General features: G+C 42.4%; 1 protein-coding gene across 7 annotated transcripts in view; it reads left to right on the top strand.

Annotated features, from left to right (window-relative positions):
• specc1 (sperm antigen with calponin homology and coiled-coil domains 1) overlaps positions 1-15,959 on the top strand; it is an 81,932-nt gene that overhangs the window by 25,252 nt on the left and 40,721 nt on the right. For 6 of the 7 annotated variants that reach the window (XM_080867269.1, XM_080867268.1, XM_080867271.1 and 3 more), the window contains one exon: positions 13,541-15,102. In XM_080867269.1, the coding sequence (XP_080723395.1) occupies positions 13,541-15,102 (1,562 nt within the window). Of the gene's footprint in view, positions 1-4,234; positions 4,632-13,540; positions 15,103-15,959 lie in introns of those variants that run through there. The other variant, XM_080867273.1, reaches the window with a different exon arrangement.

The raw sequence follows: 15,959 nt of genomic DNA, 5'->3' as shown, positions 1-15,959 counted from the left end.
TCTTGTTGTGCAGCGTTTTTTTTTTTTTTGTTTGTTTGTTTGTTTGTTTTTTTGTTTTGTTTTTTTTTGTTTTGTTTTTTTTAACATGAATGCCCTGTGCAAACTCATGCAGAAGCAACATTTGACCAAGTCGTCCCAAAAATCGTAATTTTCCGGGGGGGGGGTTAGCCATGCAGAGGTGGACGTGCTGATGTGTTTCAGATTGTCCTGCCACATAACCCAAGCTTCAGGGCACAAACTGATGACTGGACACTCTCCATCAGGGTTATAGAGAGAATTATAACCCTGCAATTATAATTATATACAGAATTATAGATTCCATCTTGTTACACCCCGGCCTAGGCAACCGGGGTGCAACGTAGAAAAACAAAGATAAGGAAAATAAAACCACGAAGGCTCTCCACCAAAATCCCCAAAACGAAAATATCCCATGACGAAAGTATTGACAAACCCATTCACAACTATTTACAACAGACTATTTATTTACAACAAAACACCAAACTATTTACAACACGGGGGAGATCGCGACCATGACACACTGAAACACAGGGTTTAAATACATAGAGGGAGCAATCAGGAAATGGACCACAGGAGGGAAACACAGCTGGGGCAAATTAGAACTGACGAGACAGGGAAAATGTAAACTGAACACACTAAGATAACACAGACTTTCAAAGTAAAGCAGGAAATACATAAGTCATGCAAAAACAAAACACTGACACACCGAAACGTAACATTTCCCCCTACCCAAAAATCAAACATGTAACCCCAAGTGAAAAGTTTGATTCAGACAAACGAAGGCTGAAACGAAGGCAGACGAAGCTGATGGAGGCTGGAGCGGTCCCACTGACCCTCCAGCAGACGACGAAGGCTGGAGCGGTCCCTCGGACCCTCCAGCAAAGGCGGATGAAGGCTGGAGCGGTCCCACGGACCCTCCAGCGACGACAAAGGCTGGGGCGGTCCCACGGACCCTCCCCCCGGCGAAGGCGGATGAAGGCAGACGAAGCTGATGGAGGCTGGAGCGGTCCCACGGACCCTCCAGCAGACGACGAAGGCTGGTGCGGTCCCCCGGACCCTCCAGCAGAGGCGGATGAAGGCTGGAGCGGTCCCTCGGACGCTCCAGCGAAGGCGGATGAGCAGCTCACTAGCTGCACACATGGACACGCAGCCCACCAGCTGCACACACGGACACGCAGCCCACCAGCTGCACACACGGACACGCAGCCCACCAGCTGCAGAAGGCTGGAGCGGTCCCTCGGATCCTCCAGCGAAGGCGGATGAAGGCTGGAGCGGTCCCTCGGAACCTCCAGCGAAGACAGACGAGCAGCTCACTAGCTGCACACATAGACACGCAGCCCACCAGCTGCACACACGGACACGCAGCCCACCAGCTGCAGAAGGCTGGAGCGGTCCCTCGGATCCTCCAGCGAAGGCGGATGAAGGCTGGAGCGGTCCCCCAGATCCTCCAGCGAAGACAGACGAGCAGCTGAAGCGGTCCCTCGGACCCTCCAGCGAATCCCGGACGAGCCCCCATATGTTACACCCCGGCCTAGGCAACCGGGGTGCAACGTAGAAAAACAAAGATAAGGAAAATAAAACCACGAAGGCTCTCCACCAAAATCCCCAAAACGAAAATATCCCATGACGAAAGTATTGACAAACCCATTCACAACTATTTACAACAGACTATTTATTTACAACAAAACACCAAACTATTTACAACACGGGGGAGATCGCGACCATGACACACTGAAACACAGGGTTTAAATACATAGAGGGAGCAATCAGGAAATGGACCACAGGAGGGAAACACAGCTGGGGCAAATTAGAACTGACGAGACAGGGAAAATGTAAACTGAACACACTAAGATAACACAGACTTTCAAAGTAAAGCAGGAAATACATAAGTCATGCAAAAACAAAACACTGACACACCGAAACGTAACAATCTATTATAACAAGTCATCCATGTCCTGAAGCAGTGAGGCATCCCCAGACCATCACACTACCACCACCATGTTTGACTGTTGGTATGATGTTCTTTTTATAATATTTAGTGTTAGTTTTACATGAATTGCTGTTTTTTCAAGGCAATATGTATGACATGTGCCCTTGATGTAATTTTGGTAGTGCAGTCACTCCAAGGAAAGTTCATCACTGTTCCACAGTTTCTCCATTTGTGGATGGATGTAGATGGATCTCACTGTGGTTCACTTCATTTCCATATTGATACATGTCAGTGACTTTGTTTCCTTTTCTTTCGTTTGTAGCAAGATGTGTTGCTTTTTGAGATCTTTTGCCCTGCTTCACTTTGTCAGACAGGTTCTATTTAGGGGATTCTTTGATTAAACTAGTTTTCAGTAATCAGGTGTGAATTTAACTTTTATAAATAAAAGTGTGTTTATTTATAATTAATTTGTGATTTAAGAAATGCAGTAAATACTTTTTTCACACAGGACTGGGTAGCTTTGAATAGTTTTTGTCCCCTAATAAATGAAATTATTATCCAAAAATCAAATTTGGTATTTACACAGGTTAACCTTGTCTAATATCTGAACATGATCTGATGATGATCTGTGTGAGAAATATGCATAAAACATAAGACATGAGGCTGATACTTTTTCACAGGACTGTATATGCTTACCGTATCTACAGAGAGTATTAAAAAAAGTAGCATTACTGTTTATCTCTTCCTTTTGTCTCCCATAATGATCATAAAACGGTATGATTGTGTTCTCTATTTATTTTGCATACAGTGGAAAAGAAGCTTACGTTAAGCAGTTATAGCTTTGCTCTTGTATCTGGGATCAACTCAGGCTAAATGCATTTTGCGCTTTTTAGGTTTGCTGGCCAGAGTTTTGGCTCAAAGTTTGAAATTCCTCTGTGTAGAAGCCCGTGACCCCAGCGAGTCACCGAAAGACACTAGACAAAGAGCAGTGGTCTTGCCAAATTTTGAAAGGGGTCTCTTGGACCCGCAGAGATGAACATCCTGCAGTGAGGAGAACATTCTTAGTTGGATTAGAGGCATGTTTGTTTACCAAGGTGGATGTGCTGCTCCAAGAGGAGAGAAGAAAATATTAGGAAAGGAAGAGGAAGCTGTATAAGCAGTTTATGCAACAATCATATGATATGAAAAGACCCGTACAGTGTTGTATCAAAGGGCTGAATATTCAGGCTGACGTGGGCAGAATCGTGTAGCAAACTAGATCTTCCTTGCAGCTACTAGAGAATTTTTAAATGGCTTCTCTGTTAATAATATTTTCTAATTCAAAACTATATTCAACTAAAAATGCACAACTATAAATGACCTTTGCATTATTATTCTGCTTATCAGTACATTTCTACAGTTCTTTTGAGCAGAAAGAAAATAATCCAGCAGCTCTCAGCTTATGCAACAGAGACTCTCATACTCCTAAAAATATCAGTGCTTATCTGTGTCACGTGTAGCTTAAAAAAAAAATATAGTGCAGCAAAAATGAATGTTAATTTTGAAGAAATACATCCATGTGCATTTGATGTTTTGGGGTCTCAGAGTCAGATCTTACATATTAGAGTACAGGCTATTTTGACACACAGGTATATTCTAATCTATTCAACATTTAGGAGCCTAAAGAAGAGGCTACTATAGTTGATCATACTTTATTCTCCTTTACAGTTTTGTACTTATATTGTGAATGAGAGAAGACAGAACAAACACCAAAGCTAGACCATCACCCCCTCCCAGCTTTTTACATGTAGGTGAACCCACATACATGCACATGCTATTGTTCCCTGCTGGGTGCACTGTAGGGAAAATGCTAGTGAAAGCTTGTGGTGGCCCCTGACACACACTCCTCACACCCGCATCTCCTTTTCCCATTTTTGAAGACTTTTCTCTTCTTTATATTTTTATAAATCTGTATGTGGGAGCAGGCATGGAAGAAAGTTTGAAAAGAAAAGACAAGCTGCCACCATCTGCCAAAAATTACAAATGTTGCCTTTCCTTTGCTCCTGCTTCTCTTTCCTTCCTACTTCCCTCCACCCTCTTCTTTGGCTCATACTTGTCCTTTTTTGTTCCACTGAGGGACAGATCATCTCTCCATTGTTCAGCTGGTACTAGTGAGAGTAAACTGACTGGCAGCAGAGAGAGGAGGTGTGTTAAAGTGTGTGTTTCTGCGGGGGGGTTTGTGTCTGGCTGAGGAAGCCACGCCTCCTCTGAGCTGATTCCAGTCATCAGTACTATAATGAGGTGCACACGACGCTCCCTGCCTGCCCGCCTGCCAGTGTGACAAACTGTCACCATCCTGGAGGACAAACTCGCACGCTTTCACGTACACTCACTCATTGATGGGACAGCAGCCCGTCTCCTCACACATGCTCATGCAGACACACAGACTCGTATAGTCCTGGCAAAGAGAGGAGAAAAGAAGGAAGAATAAGAAGGATTTCACATCTCTTATTGCGTCCTCTCTATGTGGTGCTGATTTTGGGTGCTGAACAGAAGAAACAAGCCCACCACTCGTGCGCGCGCACACACCTCTACCCCCGCAGCCACGGACTCTTGGATTAGTCTGCCCTGGTGTGGAGTGTGGGAGCGGCGGAGCGGACCAACATGGGGAACCAAGCAGGGAGGCAGGAGGAAACGGAGTCAGGTCTGCTTCTTGTATCGTGGTTTACCTCAGCATCACATCTTTGTGTTTCGTTTGTCTTCTCAGTTAAAAAAAAAAACCAAGAAAGATGGACTATTTCTAAATACTATTTGCAATATGTAAGTACATTTAACAGACAAGTCCTGATTAATGAGTGCTGACTGTAGCGCTGGCTGAATGTGGCCTGGAGCTACAGAAGCTGTTTAAGCGTGTTACAAGTTTGTTGCTGCTTTCTTCTTCTACGTTATGTCTGTGTGGTTTTGGATCTGGTGTGTTTCTGCATTTAGTCAGACAGCACAGATCTGTGTTTGTATATATGCGAAGGGCAAGTACCGAGTTAGATTTGCCTGTCAGTAAGCATGAGGGAACCTGCCAGAGGAGATCATTACGCTCACATCCCCGAGTTCATTGTGCCACTGTAAGATTCCTATTTCAGTCCCTCTGAACTGCTCTCAGCAGCACTTTGTGCTGATCTTCAGACAACCAGGACATTTCACATCTTAAGCTTTCAACATTTCTGTAACAAAATTAGCATAGCATCTTATGTGCAGAGCCTCTTAATATAAAATATTAAACAAAGACATTAATCACATCTTTATTCGCTTATGTGATTATATTTGCAAGTTTAGACATGGCTCTGCAGAGACCCAAGTCATTGACACGCACTCTCTCACACACACACACACATACAGTATTTTATCAGTCGTGGGCGTAAGCTGCATCATTTCATAGCAGTGGCATGTGTTGTTGGATGATAAAGCACAGAAGGCTCAGATTGGAAGGCAGTGGTTGCAGGCTGCAGCTTGCTTGACAAGATTAGGTCTTTCCAGTGTACATACCGCATGGAGCACACAGTTAATGCATTATACACAAAAGATTGCTGATACTGAATTTAAAAGCAGAACTAAGAAATTAATGTTACCTTTGATCTCACAAAATGTTACCTGTTTACTAAGCAACATGTGGGTGCAAAGTACAGTTTTACAGGTAGTGTAGAAGTATGCGTGGTGGAAATGAATTAGAGTGAACTGGTAATATGGAGTAATAATCAATTATTCTCTTTTAGTTAAGAGAAGTGCTTAAACGATGCAGTTACTAAATGCAGTATGTACTCGATGATGATTGGTCCAGCGTCCCACATGAACCTACATTATGAAATTAAACATTCCTTCAGCTATATTAGCTATTGAAGGGCCTATTTTTATTAACTACCCACACTGAGCTATTATCACAAATGAAATATTGAAATATTTTTATTATGCCTTTTCTTGACATCAAGATATGCCAAAAGCTATAAGGCAAATGATGCACAGAAAAAAAAGATACTTAGGCCTTAATAAAGTCACCAGTCACCATCTGCTAAACAACAATATGTTGATGGACAAAAACAGTGAAGTTTGTAATTCCTCCATTAGCTTTCTGATACACCCTGACAGTTAGGCCAGATGAGGTTTGTCAGACTGGGATTTTAAAAAGCGAATAACCGCTCTGGTGCCTGAAGAATGGAAAGAAATGTGGGAACAGGAGGAACTTGTTCTGATTTGATTGATGGTGTTATCTCTCAAGTGGAAGTCTAAGGAGTGAGCTGTCTGCTGCAGTGATAAGCGGGTCGTTATCACGAGCAAACCACACTGATGGCTACTACTGCAACAAGGCTTCCTCTCTCCTGACCAGGAGAGCAGCCAAACCTGTGGTCAGCGAGCTGTCGGCTGTTGATGAATCATCTGTGAAATATGGTCCAATAACAGTGGGTCTATTTTCGGGCCTACAACTCAATAAATTATACATGTTTGGGGCTCAGGAATTGTTTAAAAAAAGGTTAAAACATGTTTGTGTAATGAGGTCAAATAGATTGTTGTGATTTTCATATGGTCAAAAATGGGAATTTCACACATTTGTGGTCTCTGCAGAATTTTGATTGGAATGCTTGGAGGTAGCTGTAATGTGTGAGGACATGGCCAAAAATGTAGAGGAGCCTAATATTTATGTGGCATTTTGGCATGTTGTCATTACAATAACACTGTTCTTTCTGTCCACACTCAGTGTATTAGTGGTACAGCAACATCAGGGCTCTTATGTTTAATTTGGAATGACTTAAAACACCAATCGAAATGCCGTTACCTTTAGCTGTCTACAGTGTATGTGTGGATAAATAGACTTGTTTCAGTATTGAAAATTTCTTTTCTTGTTTTCACACATTTTTTTTGTATGTTTGTGTGTGAGTCTTTGTGAACTGACACAGAAGATGTATTTTCGTATATTTAAGTAGAAGAACGCTCCATGGACTCAAGTTTTTAGGATTCACACAGCTTTACTCGGTTTCATTTCAGACTTTCGCTCCAAGTCAAAGAATGTGGAAGGGCACGGAATAACGTGCCATGTGAATGGCATATCAGAGTAAATTGACGCAGAGCAGGGATTTACGATGAGGAAGCACATTTGTCCAACTTCTGATAGTCAGGACACTGTGAGGAAGTTACACTGTGAGGAAGTTACACCAGTCACATTTTCCGTGGCAGCTGGCAATTGGTACAGTAAATACACCATCCATGCTGTAGTACTTTGTGTTTGCAACGGGACGTGTGTGCTGTCTAAATGTCCTGTTTGTGTAACAGAGGCTGTAGCCTGGACATCAAAGTTGATACTTTTTTGTTGTTGTTCTTTTTGCCTTCATCCCTGAGCTTATAAAACTCCGAAATTTATGATAGAGCAACTAACAATACATGTATGACACGGACACCATTACAAGAATGCTGGATCTGACATGCAAGCCACTAAGCCTGTGATTGTGTGTTCAATGCATACCAAATCAAACTTGACTTGATGTGGTTTGTATATCTGTCAGCAGCTGGCTGTGGTTCATCCTCAGTCTGGGAATGATAATCCTGGCCTTTCTGTCAATGTTAGCCCAGTTTTTGTCTTGAGAACAACAGGCCAAAGAAAGCTCACACAACTGTCACTTTGTACTGGGTGTCATCTTGTTAATAATCTCTACCCTAGTGTCCGGTCATACTAGAAAATGGAACAACAAAGATCACTCACTCGGTACCCTCAGTGGTGCTGAGAACAAGGTGAGTTTGTGAGTGAGTGTGCGTTGTGAGCCATGGCTAATATTGTTGTCCTTTCAGTCCCCTGGAAAATCAGCAGACTTGGTTAGAGGTAGCTCATATTTTGAATTTGCATTAGTAGTTCATTAAAGCTGAACTGTGCATAGATGTATTGCATTATTATATAAAATTAGTTTCCTTTCTTTTGATTATCCATTTAATTCTGGCCAGCCGAAACTGCCAAAGTTCCTCTGTGTAATTTAAGATTAGAAGTTGTAAAGTTGCTAATTCAGTTTCTATTTTTTTTCCTTAATAATTCCAGGATATGTTGCTTTATTGCCTTGTTGTGATTACTCCAGGAGAGCAAATCACAGATGATTAATTCAGCCCAAGTCAGTAGTAGTCATTCTAAAGGACTAACGCTCAGATGGAAATCATCAGAAGCTTAAATCAAGTAATACTCATGACAACCTATTACCCATCACACCGGCTGATCCCTTAAACTCATTAGCATGTAAAAAGCCATATGATCCTTCTATGAGTCCAGTGTTAAACTATTTTCCATGCATAGAGAAATCCTCCCTCTCACTTGGCCTGCTCATGGCTTGTGCTATTGGATTTCTTTGTAGGGTATTGGCTCTATAAGTAATGTGAAGCTGAGTGGATCAGCATAAGGGCGCTGTGTTAAAAGTCTTCACATGCAGGCCAGTTGCAACGATTCAATCAAGATGATTAAAGGAGCCAAAGAACTCAGGCCAAGTGTCCCTCTTTGGCTTGCCAGCTCTCACGGTGCACCTCCCTGCTGAGTTGCAGAGGAAGCACAGAGCTGTACACTTTTTGGGCAGAAACGAGTATCTCAGCTCAGTCTGGCACACATTATGTCTTCTTCAAAGACTGGGTGGAAGGTTTGCCCGGTCAGTTGCTGGCAGAGTTGATTAACATGTCACCTGCTGGCAGGTTACACCAAGGGCGTTAGATTAATGGGGTATTTTTCTGCACTTCTGCTTACAGAGGAGACTAGGGAGGCTTGATGCTTTCCAGGAGGCTCTGTGTCTATGAGTAAATGAGCAGTTCATTGCCTTAATTTCAGCCTAGTAATAAAAGTTTGAATGGAGTCTACTTTTTACAATTGCACTGCCATAAACCTGATGGCAGAGCAGCTCGCCAACCACTTAGAAGCATTTTCTGATATTGGTTTAAAAAAACAAAAACCTCTTAAAATCTGGTGTTACAAAGTAATAATTTTAAATATTTATTGGTGTTCAAAGTAACAGTAAAAGTAACATGAACAAGGTGTTGTGTTTTGTTTTCTGGGGGGGGGTATCCCAAATGCAGATAACAATTCAAATTGTCTTTGTACTTGAATGCTTTTTAAGACAGGTGTTAGACTGTAGTGAGACTTGCTTGAAGGAGCTTCAATTATTTGGATATTATCAATTGTCTTATTGCATTAAATATGCTCCTTGAATGAGAGCAAGTTTAAAAAAGAGGAATTTTAAGGAATTGTTGTGAAACACATGTTTGTGCTATATTCCAAAGCATGTTTATGTTTTAAAAAAAGAATTTTAATAGTTTTTAGTGGTTGACTGGCTGTTGTAACACAGTTCAGCATCCACACTAATCTCTGCTCAGTCAGTGTGGCAGTCATGGAGCCTCAGTTTTGTCTATCTTCCTCTTTGGTAAGAAGAAAGGAATGCCTGAGTCCTGGTATCTGACTGAAGGGCGCCTGTTGACCTATTTCATGTCCTGTCAGTGGGACAACAGGAAGTCCAAACACACAGACTGTGTTTCCGTCTCTCCTTTCTTCTTCCACCTGACTGGAAAACTGCACATCACATTTCCTCAAAGCCAGAGGAGAAGACTGCTGGGTGGCAGTAAGAGATTCTCTTCCAAAGCTTGTTTATTATGGTGACGGTGCCAATGCGTCATTTCAGGTGCCAACTGTCTGACACTTGACCACCTGCAGTCATTATTTCACCATGACTCTTCACCCATGATCCTGCTGCTCTGTAAATTGAAGGCTTTGTGCATTCTGCTCACTGTGCACTCTGTCACCTCTTAGCTGGCTGGCTGTCAGGCGAGCTGCAGTTGACTGGTCAGTGCTGGACTGTGTCCATCCACACGGCTCCCACTGTGATTTGAAAGCTTATCTTCATTAGCAAAAAAAAAAAAAAAGCCTGCACTCTGCATTAATGTGATGACTTTTTTTTAAAAGTTTGCGCTACTGGAAGTCATTCTGTTTGAGTCAGTTAGATAATTAGTTAATGTAAACAACACATTTATTTCATGTGGGCAGTCTCCACAATAACATGCATGCTGTTTTTGTAGTTGCTGTATAAACAGTGGTGGTATAGCTTGTATATGAAAATTCCAGGGCAGCTATAATCAACACGTTAATATTTGTGACAAGAGGGCTAAAACGGTTCCCGATACACTGAATATAACAGTGAAAGTGCTCTGGGAAAGATTCCCTCCTTTTTGTTCAAAGCTGGCTTTTCCCAGTAGTTTTATCTCCCTATTAATAAGAGTTGGTCTCATTGGCTGCATGCAGATTTATTCCTTTCTAGAAGAGGTACAGTCAGTATGTCATTTACCTGCCCATTCCACTCCTTTTCATCAATTTAGTAGTTCTTCTCAGATGTAGCTATAAAAGATTCTGGATCTGAGCCAACCTACATCAAAGACTGTAATAAATTAAGGGGAAGATAACCGCTAACTATCTCTGCTTTAACTTTGATTTGTGAAAGGTTTGCACTTGCACACCCACAGTGGAAATGTTATTCTTTGAAGACCCTAAAGTAAATGTAGTTCTTGCACATTAATAGAGTAATTAGAAGTACAAGTTTTTAATGTGCCCTGAAAACTATAAAGTCTGTGCTGTGCTTTCTCTGCAGTTCATGCCCTCAGTTAATATTACCGCTTTGACTGAACAGTCAAATTGCTGTAATGTGGTGTGTGAATTTAGTGATGGGAGGGACACCTAATTAGTGATGTTAACACACCTACTTTCTTTCTTTCATTAGTCTGTAAACTAAGTGGTATGTTTTACTCTCAGAAAACGTGATGGTTAATTTTTTTTAATAGTTCTTTTGTTTACTTTCTTGGTTCTTCAACATTTGTGAAACCCCTGTTATTTATAAGGAAATAATATTATAAGTGCCTTTTCATGTCCATGTCAACTATATTGTCTCAGTAAAAACTCTTCAGCTATCATATTTTATATCTTTAAAAAAAAAAAAATACTGTCACCTGTCAGCAGTAATACCAAATGCTCAGTAACCTTAAGGAAGTTCAACCTGTTCTGTACCTGCCATAAATCCCAGACAATAAGCTGATCTCAATGCCAATCAGTAGTCTGCTACTCATCCAATTACCAAATCTCATATAGAGCATGCTATTAAAACTCTATCAGCATGTATTTCCAAGCCACTTTGTAACCACTTTCACCCCAGCTCTTACTTTCCTGAGGTCCTGGATCCTGGGGAGGTCCTGCTTCTGCTCTCCCTGCCTCTGAATTTCCATTTATCCACATAGCAGAATAGATAGCTTGTGGAACAAAACCATCACCACATATAAATTATTGCAGATGTAAATATCAGTCTTTTGTTGACTGTAATGTTTCTAACTGAAACATACTATAAGTGGTTTTAATTAATGGTAATTGGTAGAATTTGGATACATTGGAGTGCAAAGCACCTCTGATATGGAGCCTTGCATCGAAGGCTTGGTTCTGTAACTACCGGACTCTGTATACTAGTGGCTATTTAGTGTCTCTTTTTGCATGTGCTAACTGCTGGCATTGAGACTGGTGTCATTTCTCTGTGCACATGAAGCAGCTGTGGTGATGTCATGGTTAAAGAGGTGGGTGATCTAAAGATGAGTGAGTTCATGTGCTCCATCTGGGTTTTATTCACTAAGAGCAAGAAGAAAACAGAAGATGAAGGGACAGCAAATGGAAGGCTGGCCCACAGTCCCATTCTTGGCATCAGTCATTCTCAAGGAAATAGCCTGATCTTAATCACTCCAGACTCTCTCTCACATAGACCTATTTAGCCTCTCTTTATTAGCACCCATCATTAGAATATGAGTTGGTAGGTGTTTCTTTGCCTCCCACGTGTGGATGGTGCTTCGAGAAGTGCATAGTAAAATGTAGTAAACATTCAGGGTTTATTTTATGTTAACATCTTTCATGGGACTTTAGGAGTGCTTTCTGTCCTCATTCTGTCAGTCATGGGTTCATCATCTGTGAAATGCAGACATGTAACTGTGAATGTTGATGCAGTTCTTTGGCTCTTTGTGAAGATCTGGGTCTCAGTTCACCTGACAGGATAAGAAGTTCTGCATTTATAAACTGTAGCATCTAAGGAGCTTGGAAAGAAAACCGTAGCATCCCTTCATTTGAGGCACGTGGCAGATCTTTTAAGGAGTGACAACACACAGTGTCCAGAGCCCATGCTACTATTCTTCATTTGCATAGTCTACAGTTGTCTTTCAAATCTGATTGTTTAAGGATTTTCACTGAAAACTTTGACACAGTTGATATGATTTTACCACTCTGCTTTCGAAGCAAGGCTTCTCACTGCAGGAATCTTAAACAGCTTTGTACCCCAGAAATTGTGCCAGTGTTGGCAGCTTCTGCCTTCCTACCTAATTGAATGAGGGGGTAGTCTGTGTACAGAGCCTATCAATGGCACAGTATTAAAAAAAAACCACGGAGGTATAGGATTTCCATTCAAAATGAGTCCATTTGTTTTTTCCATTTTGTATGCGTCTTTGCTTGAAGTGTGTGCGCATGTTGCTCTGGGTGATGATCCGTCTCCTCTCACAGGATGCCTGTCTAGCCTTTGCTTTGGGGGCTTGATGATGAAGCTGCATGTATGAGAGAGAGAGAGACAGTGCTGTCTCTGTCTGTGCTCTGCTTAAACTGTTCTGTGCCTGATTGCTCCACGTGCACAGGGACCTTTGTCATCCTTTGAAACAAGCAGGCCCCTTGTGTCCGTTTTGCTGTTTGCTGATGATCTGAAAACAAACAATACAGCGTTTTCAGGCGGCACACAACTCATGCGAGGCATCAGTAAATACTCTTCATATTTGAGAGGGGTCTAGAAAGGCCTCGTGGCTGCAGCCCACATTGATGCAGTTAGGCTCTGCTGCAGTCATGAATGGTTACAGCGAGCAACAGACAGTGTCAGGCAAATGTACTGTTGTCCAAACAGAGAACAATATGTGAATAGGGTATAGTGACCATGTGCTGAATAATACAAGTATGAATGCGATGCACTGTCTGTTCAGTTAGTGTCATCACATGATGTTAACAAATTCCTGGTTCTAGCATGGGGGTATGTTGATTCTGTTAACCTCCACTTGTCAGTGTGAAGCCTGCTACATGATAATACTACAAAGAACAAGTTTATTGATGCATGAATCACAAATTATGAATCTGGACTCTGTATCATCACAGGATTTACATTTGTAGTCCAAGTGGACTCTTTTGTTTCTTTGTATTTTTCAGTTTCAAATTAAATGAGTATTTGATCCACTTTAGCTATTAAACACAATTAACAAGTTTGATCCTTGTAAATAATATTGTTTGTATTGGTTTTATGAAATTTTCAGTGGTTCTACTTATGTAGCCACTCAGTTTTGTTTGAAGGTTATAGTTATGATTTTAGCAGCTATCAGATGTAGAGGCTTAGATTTGTTTTGGCATTTAAGTCTTTATAACAATTGGTCCCCAACACAGTCTGTTAAAGTGGCCTTTTAGCTGACAAAGCGAAGGGAAAAAATTGTTTACACTTATAAATCAGTTTTGCCACTGGATAATTAAACACCGTTTCATTATATACTTCTTTGTGTGTTTTTCAGGTGCACAAACTGTCAAGAAGTCTGGAATCCCTGCTCCTAGAGAAATGCCCTCTGCCATAACAAGAGACCGCAGCTCTCTAAGGGACCAGCTGAAGAGCAATTCCACAAAGAGACTGGTTTCCAGTGCCAGCACTTCCAGCCTCTCGACCATGACAAGACAGACCCGTAATTCAGCCAAATCTCGTGCAGATGCAGAGGGCCAAGAAAAGAGTATTCTGGAAAGCCAGGTGAAGGAGCTTCTTGCTGAGGCAAAGGCTAAAGACCTAGAGATCAGCAATCTCAGGATGGAGTTGCAACGCTGTAAGGGTAAAGCCTCTTCTGCTTCCTCCTCACCCTCATCCAATTCTGTTTCACCTCAAGAACCTGCAGCCGATCGCGAGCAAGGACAGGTGGGGGAGGCCCTTGTGCTGGTTGGAGAGCTGAGGGAGAAGAATGGGAAGTTTCAGAGGGAGCTGGCAGCCCTCAGAGAGGAGAATCAGGCACTGAAGGAGAAGCTGCTTAGCTTGGAGGCATCTTCTATCTGTAGTACAAACACAAGCACTTCCTCCAAGCCTCTGGTGAATGGCCTGTCCTCAGACTCTTCAGCTCCGCAACAGCATAGTCTCCCCTCTACTGCCAGCCCACTCAAAACCTCTGGATCTTCCAGTTCTGACATCACCAAGGGGTCACCGTCACCTGACTCCTCAGAGTTTGAGAAGATCCCATCACGCTCAGAATCAGCAAGCAGTGGTGTCAGTGGGAGCACTGATCAAGCAGGCGCAGTTAACAGTGCCAGAGGTCAGGACATCTCCTTGCAGAGCCTAACCGAACAGATTCACAAGATGGAGGAGAGCCACCACAGCACATCGGAGGAACTGCAGGCAACAATACAGGAGCTGGCTGACCAGCAGCAAGTGGTGCAGGAGCTGACAGCTGAGAACGAGCGTCTGGTTGAGGAGAAACGACTCCTGCAGACCTCACTTCAACAGCAGAGAGAGCGTCTGGAGGTATTGGCCCAAAAGAATGAAACGCTCTCTGTCCGGCTTCAGGAGCAGGCTCAGGCTCAGGCCCAGAGGGAGGAGGAGCTGGGTAGCCAGAGGCCTAGACTGGTCGAACTGGAGCAGAGGTATGCTGAGCTGGTAGAGAGTTCACGCTTTGAACGGGAGAAGCTAGTAGACATCCAGCAGCAACTAACGGGCAGCTTGCGGGCCCTGGAGGAGGAGCACCAGGAGGCCCAGAGCCAGGTGCGCTGCCTCAGAGAGGAGTTAGACAGGTTGCAAGCCCAGTTGGACAGAGAGCTGGAAGCCGGAGGTCAGGCAGCTCAAGCTGCAGAAGACCAGAGGGCAACAGCTGAGGGTCTGAGACTGGAAAACAACAGGTTGAAGGCACAGGTGGACATTGAGAGGCAAAAAGTGACTGAGTTGAAGGCTATGCAAAGTGCCAGTGACAACACTGAGCTGCAGACTCTGCTGAAGACAGCCCACACTGAGAGAGACAAGCTGGGAGTGGAGCTGACAGAACTAAGACAGGAGCTGCTTCAGGCGCAGGCTGAGACTGAGCATGTGCAAGCCTCCGTGTCTAAGGTAAGAGACGGGCAAAATTGATAACATATTTTCCGTCTTGGCATTCATAATATATTTATTGCACCTTCACCAGGTCAGTTGATTAAACACATAAATGCACTATAAAGAAAATATGCTTGACATTTTGGAAACTATTCATATTCATATCTTGGCTCTCTGTAGTTAGTACACTCAGTGGAAGCAACCGAGTGGCATGTGAGCAGTAAGAACTTCATTTATGATGTTTCCTTATGAACAAATTTGACTGAGAAATAGGTGTATGCTAATTCCTAAAACAAAAATAATAGTGTATAAAAACAAATTGGAAGACTCTGTGTGTGTGAATGAATGAATACTCTGATCTGATGCATACATACATGTTTTTAGACTGGGGAAACTGCTTACATAGATGTAATAATGTAAATAAAATATGACAAACCACGTATACTGTCGAACATGCCATTCACCACAGGTGTAGCTGTTTATGTCGTGGTTGCTAGGTAACAGAAACCACACGTCGTAGGCTAGACCGTCCAATTTAACAGCCTTGCCCTTCCAACCTACGCGGCCTACATAGACCGGGAAGGCCAGGTCCTTCGAAGGATGTAGCCCCTGAATTTGGGCACAGTCTATGATCCAGTTCACAAATTTAATTTCACTTTATATAACATGTTACAGATGTTTTAAAAAAAATACAAGTAATCAACCAAGTGCTTTTAATTATGTTTGATTTATTAAGCCGAAGAATTGCAGTTGTATAACAAGTTCTCCTTAATAAACGTATTAAAATTCAACGCTGATCATTTCAACCACCGTACAGTTTTAGTATGGATCCTGTGGACTGTTTTTAAAGTGGTCCTGTGATGTAAATTATGACT

Source organism: Rhamphochromis sp. 'chilingali' (genome assembly GCF_963969265.1).
Source record: "Rhamphochromis sp. 'chilingali' genome assembly, chromosome: 19".
Classification (NCBI taxonomy): Eukaryota; Metazoa; Chordata; class Actinopteri; order Cichliformes; family Cichlidae; genus Rhamphochromis; species Rhamphochromis sp. 'chilingali'.
This window is presented reverse-complemented; position numbering and strand designations above follow the sequence as displayed.